The sequence below is a fragment of the Sceloporus occidentalis genome, unplaced genomic scaffold, assembly GCF_023333645.1.
Source record: "Sceloporus occidentalis isolate IW3139 unplaced genomic scaffold, rSceOcc1.0.p SCAF_2, whole genome shotgun sequence".
NCBI classification, from domain to species: Eukaryota; Metazoa; Chordata; class Lepidosauria; order Squamata; family Phrynosomatidae; genus Sceloporus; species Sceloporus occidentalis.
The window spans coordinates 223,160,040-223,182,469 of NW_028316982.1; the positions used below are offsets into that span (position 1 = coordinate 223,160,040).

The 22,430-nt window shown below is 39.8% G+C and overlaps 1 protein-coding gene across 4 annotated transcripts in view; it reads right to left on the minus strand.

Moving 5' to 3' along the window:
• The window catches only part of EPHA6 (EPH receptor A6), a 608,811-nt gene that overhangs the window by 204,032 nt on the left and 382,349 nt on the right, over nucleotides 1-22,430 (minus strand). For 3 of the 4 annotated variants that reach the window (XM_089512279.1, XM_089512277.1, XM_089512276.1), the window contains exon 6: nucleotides 7,224-7,348. The exons of the other annotated variant lie outside the window; for it this stretch is intronic. In XM_089512279.1, the coding sequence (XP_089368405.1) occupies nucleotides 7,224-7,348 (125 nt within the window). The remainder of the gene's footprint in view (nucleotides 1-7,223; nucleotides 7,349-22,430) is intronic. 4 annotated transcript variants of the gene reach the window in all.

Genomic DNA, 22,430 nt, shown 5'->3' on the forward strand with positions numbered 1-22,430 from the left:
GTAAGCTAATTGCCTCCAACAAGCTGGGTATTCATTTTAGTGACCTCAGAAGGATGCCAGGCTCAGTCGACTTGAGCCCCTGGCTGGCATCAAACTCACAACCTTGTGGTTTATGAGTGAGTGGCTGCAGTACAGGTGTTTAACCACTGTGCCACCAGGGTAGTCTAGGCTTGCAAACAAATGTCAATGCTTGAGAAAAATCAGATTAAAATGAGTTCAGTATTTGTAATGAAGAACATTAAGAATGGGAAACAGAACAATCAAGTACCATGGGCAAAGGCAAATTGCTCACTGGGGCGAGGAGAGATGATGTATAAAAATTGAATGAGGGACTTCATTCAGTCCTCAAAATGGATTGGCAACAAAATCATGTTGTTATAAAATATAATGAATAAGTGGGACTTGAAATCAAATGCTGTAGTGTGAAGTGTTCTTGTTCAGGTTCATGCCAATCAGTTATATCATCTTCCATGGCAATCTATTTAATCCTGTCCCTGACTTTTCTCTTCCCCCCACTTTTCAACAACCACAGTCAGCATCCTGCATCCACTTGGATGTATCCTTACAGAGTTGGGCACACTTCTTCACAAAATGCATTTTTGAACTATGAAGTTCACTACCACAAGATGTAGTGATAGATTCCAAGCAGATGGTTTAAAAAAATAAATTAAATAAATTCATGAAAGTTAGGGTCATCCATCGCTATAGTTAGGATGTTCATAGGCCACCTCCTGTACCAGAGGCAGTGTGCATCTCTACATCATTTGCTGGGGAACATGAGAGGGAGGATGAAATGGTCCATATGTCCTGCTGTAGGGTTTCCTAGTAGTAACTGTTTGGCACTGTGTGAATTAAGTGGTTTTGGTATGACCAAGCCGTACCCTATTTTCTTTCTACCTTCCTTTCTTTGTGTATTTCTCAAAATGTTGAGGTTACTCTGAGGCTGTCGATACCTCCCTCTTCTGGATGTCTATGCTGTTGTTTTGACTACATAAATAACTATGCTTGGAAAATGAGTTACTCTGACTTTGTAAAATAGCTGCCTTGATGAATGGGTGAGTGTTCAGATTATGTAATTAGTTGATGTATAGAGTTTCCCCAGGAACTCTTTAAGCTTATGGATGTTCAACAATTGCTGATCATCTTTGCTGTGGAAAAGCCAACCTTTAAATACTGAGTTCCTTAATTGAAATTGCTTGCAATAATTTCCACAGCAAAGATGATCAGAGTATATTAGAATAATCAATCACATGTTTATGCCCCCACCCATTGTCTGTACTCTTGAAAACAACTTTTGTTACTTGAAATAATCAGTATGTATTTTGCCCTTTGGAAGTTTTAAATTTGATTTCCAGCCAGTGCCTTAGCAAAGCTGCCAACAAGAGGATAAAAATACATACAAATAATTGAGCTAGGTCAGTTCCACTGAAATATTGCTTTAATTGGGTTATATACCCAGGAAGAAGAAAGAAAGAAGAAATCTTGGTGAGAGGAGTAGAGATGGGAAGCAGTCAGAAACCAAGAGGGCTACAGAAGGTGTTTATAAGGAGAATGGGTAATTTATGATATATGATAACAAAATATTAAATTTATTTCTGGTGGAACCTTTCTGTTCAAGGACAGATGCTGAAAATCAAAGTAGATGCAATCTATAAGGTTCAATAATGCTGAAAGATCAGGCTCATGCCCTAAATCAACTTTAAAACAGTCTGCAAAGAGTTAGTCAAGGTAGAAAGTCTACTCTAGGGGAAATAAAATACTAAAATGGCTCAAATATTGATTGCTACTTTCCCATCTGCCATATAATGCTCCAATAATGCTTGTTTTCCTATGTGAAAGCTTCAGAATCAATATGTCAAATGGTATGTTGTATATGCTTATAAAATTGCCCCAAAATAATACAGGTGATGTCATTAATCCTAATTCCTACTGACATGAACAAAAGAAGATAAAGCAGTGCTGAAGATAATGACAATCTCATTCTACAACGTGCTTAAAGCACCATAAATATTGATTTGAGAGCATTCACTTCCATTGTCTTTGTAATCTCTAGGATCTTATAAATTTGGGCTCATATTTCTCCACTGGATTTAAGATCTGCTGTGTGAATTGAACCAACTTTTAAAAAAACCACTAACTTTATTTGTATGACCTTAGTATTTTAAATTCCATCTGTAAGGAATTACTATCAATATTTTTCACAGTAAAATATCTAGGACTACTGATCTACTGAAATTTTGCACAGTTCAGTAACTGGAGATCCCTTCTAAGTACTTTAAAGTAGAAAGATTTATTTTAGACTCTGTAAGGGCCACAACAGTTATATAATAAATAAAACATTCACAGATGTAGCCTATAAGAATGAACATAATAGCCGTGAGGATGAATAAAGGCTGGCTGCATGATCAGTAGCCTTATTTTCTCTGCTTTTCTATTATTTATGAGAATTCTGGTGAAGTAAAAAGGGGGAATCATGTGACTTTTCAGTGCCAGCAGCCTTAAACACCAATGGTATGGACAGCTGGGAGCTGCAATCCAACCCCCCTTCCTACCACCTATATATAATTCACCACTGGCTTGCAAAATGTGGTGCAATGTGTTTAATGGGCCTCCAGTTTACACTAGAGGACAGCCAGTGTGGTATAGTGGTTTGAGTTTGGATGACTCTGGAGACCAGGGTTTGAATCCCTGCTTTGCCATGGAAACCTACTGGGTGGCCTTTGGAAGGCCACACTCTCTCAGCCACAGAGGAAGGCAAATCCCCTCTGAACAAATCTCACCAAGAAAACCTAGCCTTTGGGTTGCCATAGATCAGAATGACTTGCAGACACACAACAACACTTTCCATAGAGCTATTTCTATGTTGGCACATACACGTCTCCATTCAGGGATAACTGTATGGAGGAATTTAATGTCAGAAATGAAGGCATCTATGTATGGTTTCACTACCTAGCACAACTACTCAAAAAGTGAAAAGGGCATTAATGTATAATTCCAGGACATTTTCAAAGTGAGAAAAAGGCAGACCCCAAAAAGAATCCCCACGAGGAACTGGGCTTCTAAAACTAATGCCATTCTGTGCCAGCAAATTCCAGATGGTTAGCCATATTGATGTGTTGCAGAAAACCACAACAAAGAGGCTTGTTGTTTTAGTGCCAGCAAGAAATACCTGAGGAGGAATCGTCCTGTTTTTAAGCAGAAGGTTGGGCACAATTATCACACATGTAAATACAATAGCCAGAGAAGAACATAAATTTGCTGTAATTTCTCATTACTGGAAAATACTCTCATGCATGTACACATCTAAAAGCAAATAGACTCTACTGATGCCGTGAAGTTTAATGCATCTCCACATGTGTATAGTTATGGAATTGTATATTCATTTTTAAATGCCCCCTCACTTTTAAATGTGTCGCTGCTAATATGATTTATACTATTATAAAATTCTTGAACAAGCATGATATATGCTTTGGTTAAAAAACAGAGCTATTATTAAGAAACACACAGTATGTACAAGGTCACTGCAAATATAAGATGTATCAGTTGAGTAAAATATCTACTATAACACAACTTTTTTTATGAGTAGCAAGTGTATTCCTGAAAAGGACTATAAAGCTATTAAGTGCTCAGTAAGGAATACATAATAATATGTTGTTAACTGAACTGCTTTGACAAGAGCAGGGTAACAGGACACTTCAAAATCATTAGTATGACAGAAAATGAAGATAATCAATATACTACGACTCAATAAAAAATGGATTTCAGTCAAAAAGACTCAGTAGCTTGGATCCTCAGACAACTAACAACTGTGCTGTTCTTTTATTTGTAAAGCATCATATACAGTGATGGTACTATATAAATAAATGATAATAATAATAAAGAAGTTCATAGAAAGAGAGTTTCCTGGTCCCTCCAGCCCTATGCAGCAATGTTGCCCCTCCCCAGCAAACCATTCTGGAATATGAAAAAGGCCCTCTTGAACAATGTGGAATAAGGTTCGGGGGGAGGGGTGACTGGGGGAGAAAGTGAGATTAAATTCTGATTTCTTGAGCTTCCTTAAATCAACAGAATCTCAGCCCTATATGAGGCAACTGCTACTTCTGACACATTGTTGGAAGGTCCTCTGAAGCTCTGGAGCAACCTTTCTGTTGTTGCAGGAGGGAAGAGAGGAGTAACCTTTCCTTCCATAAATTTCCTAAATTAACTCAAATTGACTCAAATCTTGGATTGATTCAATGTTCAGCTTAAACAGTTCACTCCATGCATCTGAGGAAGTAGACCAAGTCTATGAAAGCTTATGCTACAAATTCTTTTGCACAGTTAGTTTTAAAGATGCTACAAGATCCCTTTGAATACTATTAGTTTCACTGCTGTTCTCTTTCCTGAAAGCTCTCCATGGATTGGCAGCCAACAGTTCTTGGGATGGCAGTGGTCTACAAAACATTACTTTGACTAGCACTATTTTACGTACACATTATTGGTCTGATCATAGTGGTTATTTTCTCTTTCTTGAGGGGAGATAACAACAACAAAAAAGCCCTAGTGGAACAAAAGAACTGCTATGCACATCACAACTAGTGAGGTTAGCAGCCTGGCAACCTAAGCTCTAACTCAGGTGTTTTCCCAGAGTGAAACTGTGCATCAGCCTTTAAAAATCAGCAACCAGTAAAAAGTAAACAACCAACTAATCACTTTCTGTAATTAGTTCCCAGTCATTCGCATGTGTGCGCAAGCGCCTTCAAGTCATTCATTGACTTTTGGCAACTCCATTAATTTCACAGGCTTTCTTAGCCAAGGAACACTTAGAGGTGGTTTTGCTCATTCCTTCCTCTGAAATATAACCTACAGCATCTCGTCTTCTTTTGTAGTCTTCTGTCCAAGTACTTACCAGGGCTGGTCTGGCTTAGCTTCCAAAATAGGATGGGATCTGGTGTTTTTAGGGTATTTAGGCAACCAGTCTCAGCTACTCAGTAAGCCCTTAATATAGTTTCCACTTAAATTTCAATCCCCATCCCCACAATAGTCTGGTAGGGATATTTAAACAGCCAGGAATAAGACTAAGAGGAGGAAGGAAACTAAAGGAAGAATTAACAAAATCATCTTAGTTTTTATTTCCTTTCCATTCTTACCTAAACTTGAGGTATGGCAGAGTTTGCTTATTTGCAAGGAAACTAAAACCAAGACACCCAATTTAGCATAAAAGCCAAGATCAGGACTATATACAGTGGACCCTTTCCTTATACGGGGGATCTGTTCTGGACCCCCCCACCCCCCACATAAGGGGGGAAATATGCTCAATCCCCATTAGAAGTAATGGGGCATGAGAGGGGTTTTTCTGGCGCAGCTTCCAGTGTATGCTGGAAGCTGCATAAGGCGTATAATGTGGGCACTCTCTCTCTCTGTCTCTTTCTCTCTCTGTGTAATATATATATATATATATATATATATATATATATATATATATATGCATGCATATGTCCGTCTGATGTCCTCACCTAGTAGGGGAAAATCACCCTGCCTTGCTCTTGGAAGTCTATGGGGCTACATGAAGTACCAGTGGTTAAGATGTTTTATCAATCAGGGTTCCCTGCCTCTGGCTTTGCAATAGTGTTTCCTGTCCAAACAAGGCATCTTCAAAAACACTGTTAGGCCACAGCCTTTTGTGAGTTTCTGGACTTTCTTCTGAGGCAAAGAACCCTTGCTTAGGTGAGGCTTATTCTTGGGGACTCCAAAGTACCCAATCTCTTACTTAAAGTTTTCTGCAATAGTAGGCCAAGCCTGCTGCTTCTAGGTTCACTGAGTTTGGCGATGATCCCTTGGTCTCCTCTGCTGGTTAGGCTGCCTGTTGAACTTTCTGAAACAGGTTCTAGCCCAGTAATCCCAGGAAAAGCTGCAGGGCCTGTGGTATCACAGCCTGCACTGTTCACCTGCAAAATCACACTGGCTCCCCCCAGCTGTTTCTCTCCCCTTTTAAATTCTGGCTAGCATTTCCAGGGTAGCCTGCTACACTCACACTGTTTCTCAGCTGTTGCAGATTATCCTGCTGAGGCCAACAAGCAGATGAGTTGTCTTCTTTCTCCAGGCATTGTTGGCTCTTTTAGTTCCTCCTGAGAGCCATAGACATCTATCCCATTTCCCTGGGATTCCTGAATACGTTCTACTCTGCCAAGTCACTCCAGCTTTTTACAGATGGTCATTAAATTCATGGTGTTCATACTAATTTGTTAACTTGAGCCTTACATAGCCTGTTATGTATGTTAACACCCTTACTGCATGGAGTAGGTGATAGGATAAGTCATAGCCTCTCCTTCCCATGAAGTGAGATCTGGGACTCACACCATCTCCAGTCCAGGCTGGGGAGGTATTATGTGACTCCTCTTCCCATGATACACCTAGAAATGTGGCTAACTCACCCAACAAAGAAGGCTGGCTAAATGACTTGAATTCTACTGTGAAAAAAGACCATTTAACATGTCACTGGACTTCAGTTTTATGTTGTATGCATCAGCTATTCTGACAATTGTTTCACTAGTTCCTTTCAAGGGAGCTACAATTTGGAAATATCATTTGCATGCAGGGAAAATACACAGTTTTTAAATTTAGATAAATCAATGCTTGGCTTACCAAAATATAGCTTAGAATTTGGCATATACAATCTCAAGAGAATGCCTGAAATCTATGTTGTTTGCCTTTGTTGTACAGGAAGGCACTGTGCAAGCAAGTTACAAAAAGATTTATCAGTGTTCATGACTGTCACTTTCAAGATGTTGGATTTTTTAAAAACTATTACCCCTTAACAGAATTAAGAGCAGTTAGAAGCATGGCTGATACACATTACTACTTTAGTCCTGGTAGATATCCCTTGCTCCCTTCCAGACCACATACACTTTGTGTATAGTGAAGTAGTTACGTGAACATTTATCCAGATATTTAGATCTTATTTCATGTGCTAATGACATAGAAAGGTGTATGGTTTTCACACTTTACTATGTGTGAAAACCAGGCTGAAAATAATAACAGGTCAGATGTTGTGAAAATAGCCATATAAATTGGCCCCAACACAATAAAAGACCAATTGTGTTAATACATCACTACCTAAATAGTAATTTATTATTATTATTTTAAAAAATATGTATAGGCTATATTACAAATCAATCTACAAAAGAGGGAAATGTAATAACATGATGCCTTGAGGGGTTTATTTCATTTTAGTCAAGACCTACTTTCTCATAGTACTTGATCTCGTAGTCCAGAATGGCTCCATTAGGAAAATCAGGCTCTTGCCATGAGAGGGCAATGCTGTTTTGGGAAGCCCAGTCCTTCCTGACCATACCTATCAAGGACGGTGCTGAAATGAAAAGGATAACTATAGGTTAAAGACAATGCAACATATTTAGAATATTAAAAGGAAGTACCTTTGGATGATATCCAAAGAGGGTGATCAAAGGATCACACTGGCAGATTCAAGAGACTGGAACATGGAGAGAATTCAGTTATGCATTACTAAGTTTACTGTAAACACAAGATTCACTCCATAAATCTATTGACATGTAATTCAGCATATAGAACTGCATCCAGTATTGCATTTGATCATTCCAGTGCCCACAGTAAGCTTACTAAGGAGCTTATCGCACAGCTTTAAAAAGTTGAATTCTAATTCAGGCTACATCCAGATACAGTGGACCCTTGTTATACGCTGGGGTTTGGTTCCAAGATCCCCCATGGATAACAAAATCTGTGGATGCTCAAGTCCCATTAAATATAATGACATAGCAAAATGGTGTCCCTTATAAAAAATGAAAGATCAAAGTTTGATATTTGAAATTTATACTTTTTTTTAACATTTTCAAACCGTGGATGCTTGAATCTGTGTATAAAAAAAAATCAGTGTATAAGAAGGGGCAACTATACTATCACATGGATTTTTGCTGCCAATTCTGCTGGGCAGGTGCAGCCTGTGTAACTTCTGTCTAGATTCTGAATTCAGCCGACTGATTTGCAAACCAACGCCATCGGGCCTGAAGAGGAAGAGCCCTCCCCTCCCTCCTTCCAACTGTCATCTTCTGGCCTTAGAGGGAGTGAAAGGACAGGCTCAACGCCATCGGGCCTGAAGAGGAAGAGCTCTCCCTCCTTCCAACTGTCATCTTTTGGCCTTAGAGGGCGTGAAAAGACAGGCCCAACGCCATCGGGCCTGGCCTTGATTAAGAAAAAGAGCCCTCCCTCCAGCCCATCTGCCTTGGTCCATGCCTCAGAGGGAGAGAAGAATGCTGGATCTGATCACCTCTCCCCCACCATTCCCTTCTCCTTTTGTGTTATGTCTTTTTAGATTGTAAGCCTGAGGGCAGGGAACCATCCATTATCCCCTCTGTTGTAAGCCTCCCAGATTCCCAGTGATTGGGTGGCATATAAATAAATCGTATTATTATTATTATTATTATTATTATTATTATTATTATTATTATTAAATCAGCCAGCTGAACTGATTTGCTCCTGGCTCTGCAAATTGGCCAGCTGAACTCAGATTCTAGCCGGAAGTTACCCAGGCTGTACTTGCCCGATGGTGTCAGCGGCAAAATTCCATGCCATAGTATCTGGATCCAACCCAAATTAGAATTCAATTCAGGAGCAGTAAGTCACTTTTTAAAGCTTGGTGATAAGCTCCTAAACTTCATATCTAGATTTATTCTTTTTCTTTACATGTTGTTCATTTGATAAGATTTTTTTTAAAAAAAGGCTGGGGAGAATGAGATGCCTTTCCTCCTGGAGTTTTGTAAAATGTTGCAGTAAGTGAAATCTGTTTGTATTTTATGCCCATTTTTAAATGTCACCACAACATATTAAAAATTATTTGGACGGCTGTATAAAATTATCTAATAGAACTAAGATTCCTACAGATCCTTAGAAAGTTGTTTTTAAAAGTACTTAGTTCCAAGTTTAGTTTTAATCTCAACTAAGTATTAATTGTACTTATTTGTAACTAGTTACACCCAAGCTCTGCTATGGACCTAATGAAAGGCATGTTTATACAGAGGTATATATTAATGTCTCGTGTGCAATGATTGACCAATTCATTCAGCTTAGGAAGCAGGAAGGATAGATGGAACAGCTTCCTCCTCTGCAATGAATGGGAAAGAAAGATGTCCCAATATACTCAGAATAATAAATGATGTACCATTATAAAAAATTCTCTAGTTAAGTGAAATAATTAAAAGATATAGCTGTGTTAGTAATGATCAGTATGCAATAGGATCTTGTACCACCTTTGAGACTAACTGAAAGAGAGAAGCTGGTAGCACAACCTTTCATAGACGTGAGCCTATTTAGATGTGGACTGAAGAAGTAGGCTCACGTCTATGAAAGCTCATGCTACCAGTTTCTTTCTTTCAGTTAATCTCAAAGGTGCTACAAGGTGCTAACCTTTGCACACCCAAGTTAAGTGAGTCAAACAATCTTTTTAAAATTATCATGCATATTTCATTTTTGTTATCTAAGGCCCAGTACATATGAGCCTTTGTGACGCCCTTGTCATGTGGCTAGGGTTGCCTGGGGGGGCGGAGCGCCCACATGCCCCGCAACGGCGCCCTATATACATGAATGTCTAGTTGTAATGTCTGTTGAGAGATTTGATTGCTCAACCAGTATTATATACAACACACACAAAGTTATTTTCATTTAGAACTTCTTTAAACAGTAACTATTCTACAAATAAAATATCAAATGCCAGAAAGTAAAATTTCAGAAATGATACATGTGAACAAATGTTGAAAGCTCTCCATTTATTGTATCTTAAGCGCGGTACAGACCTCCCAAAAAGGGAGGCCTGCCGGCACCTGTTTTTCCTCTGCAAGGAAGCTGCAGCCGCCAAACCGCATGGCTTCCCTGTGGAGGAAAAAGAACCTGCGAAAAGCGGGTTCTTTTCCCCCCATGGTGGCAGTGTAGCAAGCATGCCATTGGCGTACTCGGTATGTAAGTGCTGTGCGGATGTTATGCGAATGCCGTGCGGACACCGTGTGGCGCTTACGTAACAATGGCAGCCCTATATACATGGGTGCTGCCATTGTTATGTAAGTGCCGTGCGGCATCTGCACAGTGCTGTGTGGCGCTTACATACCCACAGGGTAAAAAGAATCCTGCTTTTTATGGGTTCTTTTTCCTTCACAGGGAAGCCACATACAGGATATGTCATCTTTTAGTTAATGATTAGTTTGTAGAGGCATTATGGGAGGTGCCATTAGGTGGTGAACAAAGGGCTGTTAGGCCCTGCTTTGACAACAATCTCCAATGGAGGAGGAGGTGGAGGTGGAGGTGGAGGAGGAGGAGGAGGAGGAGGAGGAGGAGGGGGGGGGGAAACAGAAGCCAAAAATTATATGATGATGATGGTATTGTACCTTGCTATGCGCTCCTCAACAATACTTAATGAAAGCTATCAAAATTAAAACAGCAACTCATCAGCACCAGACCTAGGAATGTGGTGCCCTAATAAACTGAGATGCAGCCTCTGTGTCTACATGTGCACTTAGGAACCAAAATTATCAGTCTGCATTACATTATCTTTCAGGACTACTCATCCTCATCCTCTGATGGCTTACATGTCATCTCTGTCATATATAACATAAGCAACATGTATACCACTAAGTAAATAAGTAAATAGTAGAACATTTCAGTCTCCTAGGACTGTCTGATAGTCACCTGAAGTCACCATATGTTAAATTTTTTTTTTAAATGGAGGATCTTGTATGAAACTACTTAGCTATATTGTTATAAACATGATTCTATACAGTTGAAAATTTGATTGTATCTTTTTATATTAAGTACATTAAGAAATATGAATAGCTAACTGAATTTTTATCCTGTATGTGTTTGGCCTTGAAATAGAAGTTGCACTTACCAATAGCTATTATTCCATTTCATAGCATTTTAGCTTTCCTAAAAGTTTGCTTGCTTTTGTACTTATATATGTATTTAATTCTCTGTGTGTATCTGCCAACTGAGAATAATGCTTTCTGCTTATGATGAAGTAGGGTTTTACTTATAACCCAATAAATCTGTTAGACTTTAAGGTGCCACCAAACTCTTTGTTGTTTTTGCTGCAACAGACTAACATGACTATCCCTCTGGAATTTGTTACCTTGCTGTAGCCATCTGCCAACTCACAGTTCTCCAATTACTTTTGAGAATGCCATCTGGAATTGTCAAAGGCCTTGCCAAAGTCACATTATACACATTGCATTCCCCTTATCCATCAAACCAATTACCTTGTCATGGAAGGGAATGAGATATGCTTAGTGATTTTTTTCTGCTCCACCTTCCCCCAAGAGGTGGGAAGTTCAGAAAAGGCTTTACAGGATGAAGAAGCCATTGAAATTACAGTTTCTGATCTTTTACAGATGTAGAGGTTAGGCAGGCATTTATCAGCATACATAGGAACCAAAGACAGACCTACTGCTTAAGAATATATTTACAGCCATCCCTGTACAGGAGAAGCCAACATTTAATTTCCTCAACTCACACTGGAAATGGATACTTAGAATATTTTATGCATAATTCTGCTATAGAATTTTAAAAAATATATTTATTGAAATGTTTTCTGTTTTCATTTTTTGGTCATTCATAAATCTGGATTCCTATGATAATATTCTTCTAAAACCTTGTAAATGTTGTACAAGGCAATACATTCAAATGTTTACAAACAAAAACAAAACTCTTAGATCAATGTTTCTCGGGGTTTTTTTTGATATGGAGGGATTGGCCATTTTGAGCTCCCTGGTTTCATTTCTTTCATAGAAATTTGCCATAATCTGGCAACTGGTGGTTCGTGGTCCAACACTGGATCAAGGACCACCACTTTAACTAGCATTGGGTTAGATTATGATGATAATGATTTGGTGAACTGTAAACCTCCCCTATTCTCTCTGTATTCCCTCCCACCTTGGTCATAAGACTGCGAGGCCATTATTTATAGAATTACTGTATAGTAGATCCCAACGAGTATTTACTCAGAATCACATTTCACTTAGGCCCAAAACCAACAAGCCAAAAAGTGTGGCTTCCAGCCACTTTGGGGGAGTGCATGGTGTGCAGACAACACACACACCAGATTGGTCAGAATCTACTCCGCAGCTGCCTAAGGAGACCCACAGCCGGCCAGAAAAGGAGCAACAAAAAGCGGCTGGTGGCCCATTGAGGACTGTGGCAATGGCTGGCTTTGGGACTGCGATGTCCAGTTGACACGGTCCCAGGGCAATTGGGGCCCAACAGCGTCTCCAGGGGCCAGAGGCTGCTCCAAGCTGCTGGTGTGCTTTGACTCTTAGTTAAATAGGACTTATTCTAGATCACTGTGTTTTGGTTAATAGCCTTTAGCCAAGAACTAGTGACATACTTCTATACCCAGTGCTGATAGAACTGAGACTTTTTTTTCCTTACCCTCTGTGGCATTAGAAACCTGCTCCAGAGGATCTCCCAGCCTAGGCTTTTAGTATATTTGGTGGAGCTATAAGAGCAGGAGGACTGCTGATTCTAGCAGACAAAACAGGATCTAGTGGAAGTAAACATACAGTGTCATTTAAAGTCTTTGTCTATCTGCTGTGCTATAAAATCCACAAGATTGGTCACAGACTCACCAAACGTATCTAGGGGGATCAAAATAGAGGTAATAGTTAAGATTTTGGAGTTGATCCATCAACTACTTGGGTAGTTCCAAACTAACATTTTGGATGTGAGTATTTGTTCACTATACAATGCACACTAGTGGATCATGTTTTAAATCAAACCTGATATTTACTTTTTGGTTAAGTGTTATTTTCATTCATGTTTGGAATCAATCACCAAATGTTGGCTATTTTTTTTTTAAAAAATTCTGGTTCTGGTCCATTTTGCATAGAATGTGGTGTGAAATCTTTTTTATGGATCAAATTCTTGTTGCATTGAATGTACTTTCATGGGGACAATTTCTTGCTGTTTCTTAACATCATCTATGTTATTATCTTAACATGTTATCATCATAACATTAGCTACTGCCTCTTCTTATGTATACTGAAATAAAGACCCCTTTCTGTTTCCAGATGATTATCTCTAAACTACTGATAATGGAAGACTGAAATGTTTGCTTACTAAAAAGAGAGAGCAGGCAAGTTAACATGTTTGTATGCTACATAATGTATACAGAAAGGCAAGGACAAAAGGCAAATTAGAAATAAATATTACCAAACACAGTTAATTATGAAATGTGTTATACAACTTTGCAGTTGAGGCTATTAGCAGAAATATGTACTTTGCTTACAGAAAATGCTATATTTTAAATGAAATGCCTCAGCCTTGACTCCTGTAACTGGATTACAATGTCTATGAAGTCTGACAATAAGTATAACGTTATCTCTTATATAGCAATAAACTGAGTCTAAGGTCATTTGCACTCTTGAGCTGAGAAAAACACTATTTCTGGGCACTGCCACAACACAATTTATTAGATTTGTTGTTTTGAAAAGTCTGCAAACAAACTAATAACATTTTTTCTTGTGGTTTAAAGAAAACTTCTTGGTAAGGAAACTCAGAAAAATGAAATGTTGGCCAGAATCCTGCTTGGATATTATGCTGGCATAGCTCCTTGTTACACCAAGATCCTACTCTTGAGGTCCAAAACACACTGCAGAAATAATCCAGTTTGAAACCAATTTAACTGCCTTGGCTCAGCGTTAAGGAATCCAGAGAATTGTAGTTTATTGTGCCACCAGAGCTCTCTGGTAGAAAAGGTTAAAGGTCTCAGTTACCAGAATTCCCTAGCATTAAGCCCAAGCAGTTAAAGCCATCTCAAACTGGATTATTTCTACAGTGTGTTTTGTGTGTGCCTTCAAGTCATTTCTGATTATGTGGACCCTCAAGGTGATCCTATCATGGGGTTTTCTGAGGCTGAGATGTATGACTTATCCAAGGTCACCTAGTGGGTTTCCATGGCCAATCGGGGATTCAAAGCTTGGACTTCAAAGTCATAGTTCAACAGTCAAACCACTACACCATGTTGGCTGATCTGGCCTAAAGCCACACAACATTACTGATGCCTTCATTGTTTGATCATTTATACTGGCCCAATCTGCTTTTCTTTATTCATTTCAATGGACTTGATCTAGGCACATATTTAAATGGTGTGTGTGTAATGCTCCGGAAATCCCTTGATATAATTATCAGTCAAGATACAGTTTGATACAGCATTGTATGGATATGATATGTGATGACACATAGGACATACGGCATGTGAATGACATGTTGCCATGCACAAAGTTGTGAGGAGGAGGATGCTTGCAAAAAAGAGCACCGACATACACCCTCCCATTCTGCATTTCTGATGGAAACTTACAGCTAAAGTATGAGTTCTGCCAGATCAAACAACAGTAGCAACCTCCTTGTTGTCTTTCTGCCAGAAGGTAAAGACTACTTTTATTCTGATAGTCTTTTGGGAACTCACTGATTTTAAGACAAGACTTTGATCTGCTGCTTTTAATCTGTTATTTATTTATTTTTTTAAATGGGTGGTTTAAATTATTTTAAATGTTGTTAATTGGTTAATTTAATCAATCAATTTTATTTATAGCCTTCAACCAAAGTATCTTAAAAAATGACTAGTAGAAATAAACCTACAACTAACTAGTAGAAATAAACCTACAAACATACTACAGTTGGCCCTCGGTATATATGGATTTACCATCTACAGATTTAAGCATCTGCAGATGGGCAAGCCCACGTTGTTCCCAATGGTGGCACAGTCACACCACCATTAGGAAAACAGGGTTTCTTACCTGGCTCCTGGGTCGAGGGCTTAGATGGCCAGAGAAGCCTCACATGGCTGGAATACAAAAAGTTTACTCAGAGCCTGCTAGGCTGCCTCTGCACCCTCCTCTTTCATATTCTCATTAGCCGTTGGTCATAGGGAGCTGTCAATTACCCAGCTCTCCTTCCCAGGTCCATAATGGATCCACCATGGATACCGAGGGCCAACATTTAAGTAAAATCAGCTAAAATGTAAACACACCAGATTGCAGGGACCTCTCTTTTAGCACCCTTTAAAAAAATATTTAATAGTAAATCTGGCTCTGGATAATTTGCATCTGCACAGAATCAAGCCATGATCTCAGAGTCTACATCTTCAAGCAGTAATGTCAAGTGATAATCAGCTGGCCTTCCTGGGAATTTCTGTAAGATTGGGTAGATTAAACTGGAGCACACACCTTGATAGAATGGACAGCACAATATGATGCCTGAGGTTATAAGAACATAAGCATGTTCATTTCTCATAAGGCAGCTTCTTATATTTTCCTTCCAAGACATCAGAAGGACATTAAAATGGGCTTTGGTGAAGGCTGCCCTAAGTTTGGGTACTGTTAGCTTAATCAAATAGGTTGTTCTAGCAAAAATCATTTCCAAGACTTCTAAAATTGGAATATTCCTAATTTTACCTCTATGGTTCTGTAATTCTCTATCCCAGATATGCTGTCTAAAGGCTGATTTTGCCCTTTTATAATTATATAATTTAATTTATAACCCATTTGTAAAAGGGTTATGTGAGAAAATCCACATATACATAAGTTGTTGTTTATCATCAGTTTCCAAGAAGAGTAGAAATTGTTTAATAGAACCAATGGAGCCAACTCATGTGGAATAAACATAAATTTAAGCCAGAAGTTAATTATCAGAATCCAAGCTCATGCTTTGATGGTGATCAAGCCCGCTTCAAGGTGCATTGCTACATTTAAAACACAACATGGTACTGAAAATATATTTATGAGAAATTTTGTCTGTAATACCTCAAACTTATCAAAGTTATTATAATTAGAGATTTATGCTCCATATAGTAAAACTTTGGCTTCAAAAACATGTATGGCAGCAGGTATGTATTGGCCTCCTCTGGTGTAGAAAAACTCTGCAGAGCTATCATATTCCTGTGTGCACTTTTAATTGCTAGTTCTGCCAGGAGTTTTCATGCCCCTGATGCCTTACAAATTACTCATAAATTTTTAAAGCTATATACCTGCTCAGTTGTTGCACTATTTATTTGCCATTTGTGACTAGTTTTTTCTTCAAAAAAACAAAACAAATACAAACAAACCCTGAATACCTTGGTTATATTATAATTTAACTTTAGGGCTTTGTTATGACAGTATATAGCCAATTGTCTCAGTAGTCTTCTCAGGCCATAAATTGGTTAATTGCTTTTTAACTAGAATCTGAATTTTTATTTACATTATATGTGTTTTAATTTTGTAAGTCATCTTGAGTTCCACTTCTGGGGAAAATACACACAAAATAGACTAAATAAATTAAGGATATGCATTTAATTAAAGTAAGGACACTCCTGAGGAATGCCATTTTGGACTCACTTCAGAAATGTGTGAGTACATCCACAACTGTACAGCCGATTCCTGACCCCCTGTTACCCTAAATATGTGGGGCTAGTACCCCTCTACTAACAGGAGCGATCTATTTTTAATTTGTTTGGGGAGACACTCAACTTGGCTTTGTGAGAGAGGCTAACGTAACACGCAGAGTCCACTACCAGCTGTACCAGTAACAACTCATACGGACTCCAGACATGTGAAACTATATGAACTTTTATTGAATAAATATAAAAAGCACACACAGAGAGATAGCTCATCCAAACAACCAACACAAAGCTAACTTAATAGAGGAGTAAATAGGGGAGTAAATAGAGCAGTGGCTCAAGTGGTTAACATGCTGACTCTGTTGATTGCAAGATCAGACGGTTGGCATTTCGAGGCCCAGGTGCTGGATGATGGGATGAGCACCTGTCACTAGTCCCAGGTTCTGCCAACCTAGCAGTTCGAAAGCATGCAAATGCAAATGGTAAATAGGTACCACTTCTCAGTGAGAAGTCCAGTCATGCTGGCCACCAGAACAGTATTCGGATAACGCTGGCTCTTCAGCTTAGAAACGGAGATGAACACTGCCCCCTACAGTCAGTTATGACTAGACAGTCATGTCAAGGGACAACTTTTACCTTTAAATTGAGATAGCAGAATTAGAGGTTTAGTAGAGGGTGTGCAACTACTGATCCTGAAGGAAGAATCCACGGAAATCTGGACAGCAGAGTGTCACTCTATGAGACTTGCGTTAGGAGCTTTGAGAGATGGGCAGAAAAGGCAAAGGAACTCAGACCAAAGTAAGTGGGGACAGGTTGACTGCAGTAAGTGTCACAAAGAGGTTTCAAGGGGGGGGGGGGTAATATATATATACTCTTGATCCATAAAGTTTTGTTGGAAACCAAAAGTTTGATTTCCTGTGATGGAACCTGGGAAGGTTTCTAAACTGCAGAGTTTGTTTAGGTATTTGGGAAATGAGAAAGTTTGATTGGGACTGATGATGCTTCTTAGACTTTACAATATCTTCTAGCCCCAGAAGATCTCGATCCCCCAAACTGTGAGGGCAGACATAAAAGATAAAAGGTGATTTTGATCTTGTTTGATCTGGCAGAACTCATACTTTGGCTGTTGGTTTCCATCAGAAATGCAGAGTGGAAAGGGTGTATTCTGTGATCTTTCTTGCAAGAACATTATAAATGAGAGACCTCCAAGACATCTTGGTCATAACAGTTTTGCTAATGCCTTGCAAATGTAGGGCCATGGCTTCCTTGACTGATTCTATCCTCCATTATACATTCTTCTTCTTTTTCTACTCCCTTGAACTTTACCAAACTTTATTGCTTTGTCTAATGAGTCATAGCTTCTCACAATATGCCCAAAGTACAAAAGCCTCAGTTTAGTCGTTTGGGTTTCTGGGGAGAGTTCAGGATTGATTTGTTCTTGAACTCACTAACTTATAATTTTGGCAGTGGTATTTATCTGTAGAATTCTCCTTCAGCATCACACTTCAAATGGCTTGTTTATCTTTCTGAATAATCTTAATTTCTATAGTAAATCATGAACATGTTCACTTATTTTAAATGCATAAGCAATAGCTTCCTGATTTACCATTTCACATCACTGAGTGGCATGAAATACTGTTTTGAGATGATCTCTTGCCACTGGAAATTTGAATTTCCTGCTGCTGGGAAACATGTGTTAGCAGGAAATTTAAAAGTTGGAAGAACTGGCAATAGAACAGGAATTATTTTTCCTCTGAGGACAGAATTACACCTTCAAAATATGCAACCCAGACCTTTCTTTCTCAACTATTCTACTTTAAATTTCATAATTGAATGCTTTTCCCCAGTGGAACTTCCTATACTCAAAAAAGAGAACACATTTGTGTTAATATTTTCCACAATGGAAGTGCTTAAAACCATAAAAAATACACATATTCCAATGAAGATTAGATTAAAACTGTTTTCCCTGAGATGTTAGCTTTTTAAAGGCAAGCAACTTTAAGTACAGATCAAATCGCAGTGCCAGATGAGCTAGTATCTTTGGCGGGATACAGACCGCCCAAAAAGGGTGGTCTCCCGCCGCCCTGGTTTGCTGCATGAGGGAGCTGCAGCGGACAAACAGCGCGACTCCCTCATGCAGCAAAAAGAACCCACAAAAGCGGGTTCTTTCCGCGGCACGGTTGTGACGCCACAAGGTGCCAATGGCGCACTTGCGGTGTCACAAGGGCACTGAGATGTGTGGATGCTAGGCGTCCGTCACATCAAAATGGCAGTGCCCGTATACACAGGGTGCCGCCATTTTGACACCCTTGTCACGTGTGAGGGGCGAGGGGCATCTGAAAGTGCCACCCCTCACATGTCACAACAGCGCCCCATAGGGCCTGTCTAGCCAGTGCCTTTGTTAACTATCAATCGTGGAAACAAAAAGGGTTCTCTCCTTGCAGCTCCATTGATTTGTCTATGTTGTCCTCTAGTATAGCCCAGGTCTTTACTAGATTACTTATTAGTTTCTTGATTTTGTACCACATTCTTATATCTTGCTTCTTTCAAAAAGAGAGCTTAAAGCTTGGACCAGTGCTGTAAACTTTGAATCAATGGGTGTTGTAGCTCCCTCTCAGCACGTTCTCTTGTTTTTGTAATCTATCAACAACCTGCACTGGTAAAATTAATTGAAAATATACATTTGACATTTTTCAACATGTATGTGAAGAACAGGCAGAATTAAGTGGATTGCCACAATAAGAAAATAGTTGGGTGTGTGGGACTCATTGTTGCAATGTGTACTCTCACTTTGACTTTAGGGAAAAGAAATAATTTATCCTAAGGAGTTAGGTCTGAAAATGTTGGGATCCAAGATTAAGGAAAAAACAAGCCAGTCTAAGAGCCTTATCACACAGGAAAACAAGGCTGAAATGGAGCCAGAGAGTAGTGCCCTTCTCCATGCTTTAGAGCAGCGGTTCCCAACCTTTGTTGGGCTGTGACCCCTATTGCAGACAAAAGTCCTGCCCGCGGCCTCTCTGATTGGTTGGGAGGCCAGTAAGGGGCGGGACTTTTGGCCACCGACAAGACTCAGTGGCCTTTGTGGCTGGAAGTCCCGCCCCTTCCCTGCCTCCCAATCAATCAGGGAGGCCGCCGGTGGAAGAAGGGGTGGGACTTCCAGCCGCAAAGGCTGCTGGGGCTTGCAGCCTTGTCCCTGTCCCCTTCTCCTCACGGGTGCCTACACCGGCACCCATGGGGAGAAGGGAAGAAGAGGCAGCCCCGTCCCCTTCTCCTTGCAGGTGCTGGCACCAGCACCAGCACCCACGGGGAAAAGGGGAGGAGGGGGAGGCAGGGGGAATCCTAACCTGGCAACCTGGCAACCCCTGAGAAAGGGTTGATTGACCCACAGGTTGGGAACCTCAGCTTTAGAGCATGGTGTGATAGCACTTAAGCTCTCTTCCTGTGGATGCTGGTCATTGAAATGAGTCTTTTGTTGAACAGATTTTTCTGGCTAGAAAGAAGACTCACTCTGGTGACTGCCTCCCACGGGATGAGAACTTAAGTGCTCTGATGTCATGCAGTAAGGGATAGGGAAAGCCAATGATCTCTGGATCCATTCAGTTTTGTTTTCTCATGCAAATGGCATTTAAATCAGAGCATTGTAAAGGAACACTGTAAAATAATCTCACCCATCAGCATTTTTATTATCAACTTGGTTGCACTAGTTAGATCAGCCACAACCATCCTTTTTTTCTGCTTTTATAGTTGTGGCTAACAGCTGCATACAGTAAATAGTTGCAAAAAAGTCTGCATTAATAAAAGCACAGATTTTAAGGAAGAAATAGTTCCACCATGTTCTGTGTTGGTCAGGACGCATCCGGAGTACTGTGTTCAGTTCAGGACACCTTATTTTAAGAAGGATATAAACAATCTGGACGTTCAAACAGGGACAACAGGAATGACATGGAGAGCTAAACATATGATGAAGGCTGAAGGAACACGGCATGTTCAGTGTGGTGAAGAGAAGACTGAGGAATGACATAATTGAACTCTTTAAATATACATGTCACAGAGAGGAAAGGGCAGGCCTGTTTTCTACAGCCCCAGAGGAAGAACCTGGTCTGATGGTTTCATGTTACAGGATGGCAGATTTCAATTGAATATTAGAAGGAACTTCTTGACAGTAAGAACAGTTTGGAAATGAAACCAATTACCTAGAGAAGTGGTGGGTCTACTGCTCTTCAAAAAGAAGCTGGGCAGCTTCATGCTGAGGATGTTCTAGCTGAAGTTCCTGCATTGAGTGGATGGATGGACTTGATGGCCTGTAGGTCCTCTTCCAGCTCTGTGGTTCTGTGACTCTATGACGCTTCTCTCATTCAATAAGAGGATGGATTTACTGCCTCTGGAAAGTGAAGTTTTTGGGAGGCACATTCTGCTTCCTACTACTGTGATATTGTTTCTCCCTATACCATGTTTGGAAGCCACTGATTTCCCAGTCATCTGAGACTCCATCTCAGATTTAGTTCTATCAAGAATCAGTATCACCTTTGTTTCTGTTTTTCTAAGAGAATAACTGAATCTATATTTTGATTTTAGTTGTCTTAAAGTCCAGACACAAACGTCAAGCGTGTACAATTTCCTGCTTGTTATACAGACAGATTCTTTGAGATTTATGACTTTTAGACCATTTTAACTCTTAACTTTCATATGTTAAGGTGGCAAAATTATTATTATTATTTACAGAATTCTCATACAGGTTGACTTCAACACTGGTCTTTTGCTGAGTACATCTTTGAACATGATTTTGGAATTGAGGCTTAAAACTAAGAAAGAAGTACAGATGGCAGTGAAAGTAGTCCTGGAGCTTTGACAGTGTCCTACAGTTGTTCTCTAGGTGAAAGACAAATTGGGGGTGTGAAGTTTTCAAGTGTTCTTTTTTTCTGGCGGAAAACATGAAGGCAAGCAAAGCATGTGTTTCAGGCCTGCTGGGTGCAACTTTGGCAATGGGTATTATACTGCATTTGCACTCAAACCCTGCTGGTGATCTCCTCATAGGTCACTATGGAAACAGAAAATTGAACTGCAGCTAAGCTCTTTGGTCTATCCAGCATGGCTGTTCTTATATTCTCAGTATTATGTCCCGTGTTCAAGAAATATTAGTATGCATCAATTGTGAGGGTTTTGCTTCTGAAATCCAAGCACTGTATAAAACTACATCAGTGACAGCTAGGTACTGAGAAGGAAGACACGAAGTCATCACTTACCACCATCTTTACCATCAGAAGTGTCAGAAAATAATAATAAATAAGAAAAATTCTAATTCTAGGTAAAGCTCTCATAGCTGCAGATTTTACTGTGATCATAACTCTTCATAGATGCTGGTTCTCTGTGATAACTCTGCTGGAGAGCATTCACCCCCCTTCAGAGCATCTGCAAAGAAAAAACCCACCCTGAGCCAGCATCTTGTATTGATTTGAGTGCTGGACTATGACTCTGAGGGATAGGGTTCAAATCCTTTGTTAGCACACCCTGCATACTCTGCACTGTATTTGGGGTCATATTCATATTTCATATCTGGATGACTTTTAGGAATACTAGGTCAGGGGAAAAGGAGTGAGACCTGAGGCATGTAGACAATTCAGGTAATAATACAATCAAAGCTAAATGGGTGTACTAAGTGCCCTTTCCTTCCCCCAAGTCATCTGCATTTTTTCTTGCAGTTTGAGACAAAGGATCTCCTTACACCCAAAGCAGTGAGCCAACCTGTCTGCCTGCCCCTTGCTGTGTTCCCAGACACCTCATCCTGTCCAGTCACCTTGGGATTGTCCTAATCCAGTCACTGCTTTTGTCACACTAAAATTAAAGCCACCAACCTGTCTGGAATCCCATTGTTGCTTCTTGGGAAGGACGTTCAGTCTTTGTTACCTTACAAGATAGCCCACCACTTGGGGCTAGATTTCAGGTATCAATATTGGTCCCCAGAAATTGATCTTTTCATGCTCACATTAAGCATAATGTTGTACCAGGCTGTCTTCTGTGTATGAAACTGTGCCGCCCTCAGACCTCCCAGTCTAAGCCACTC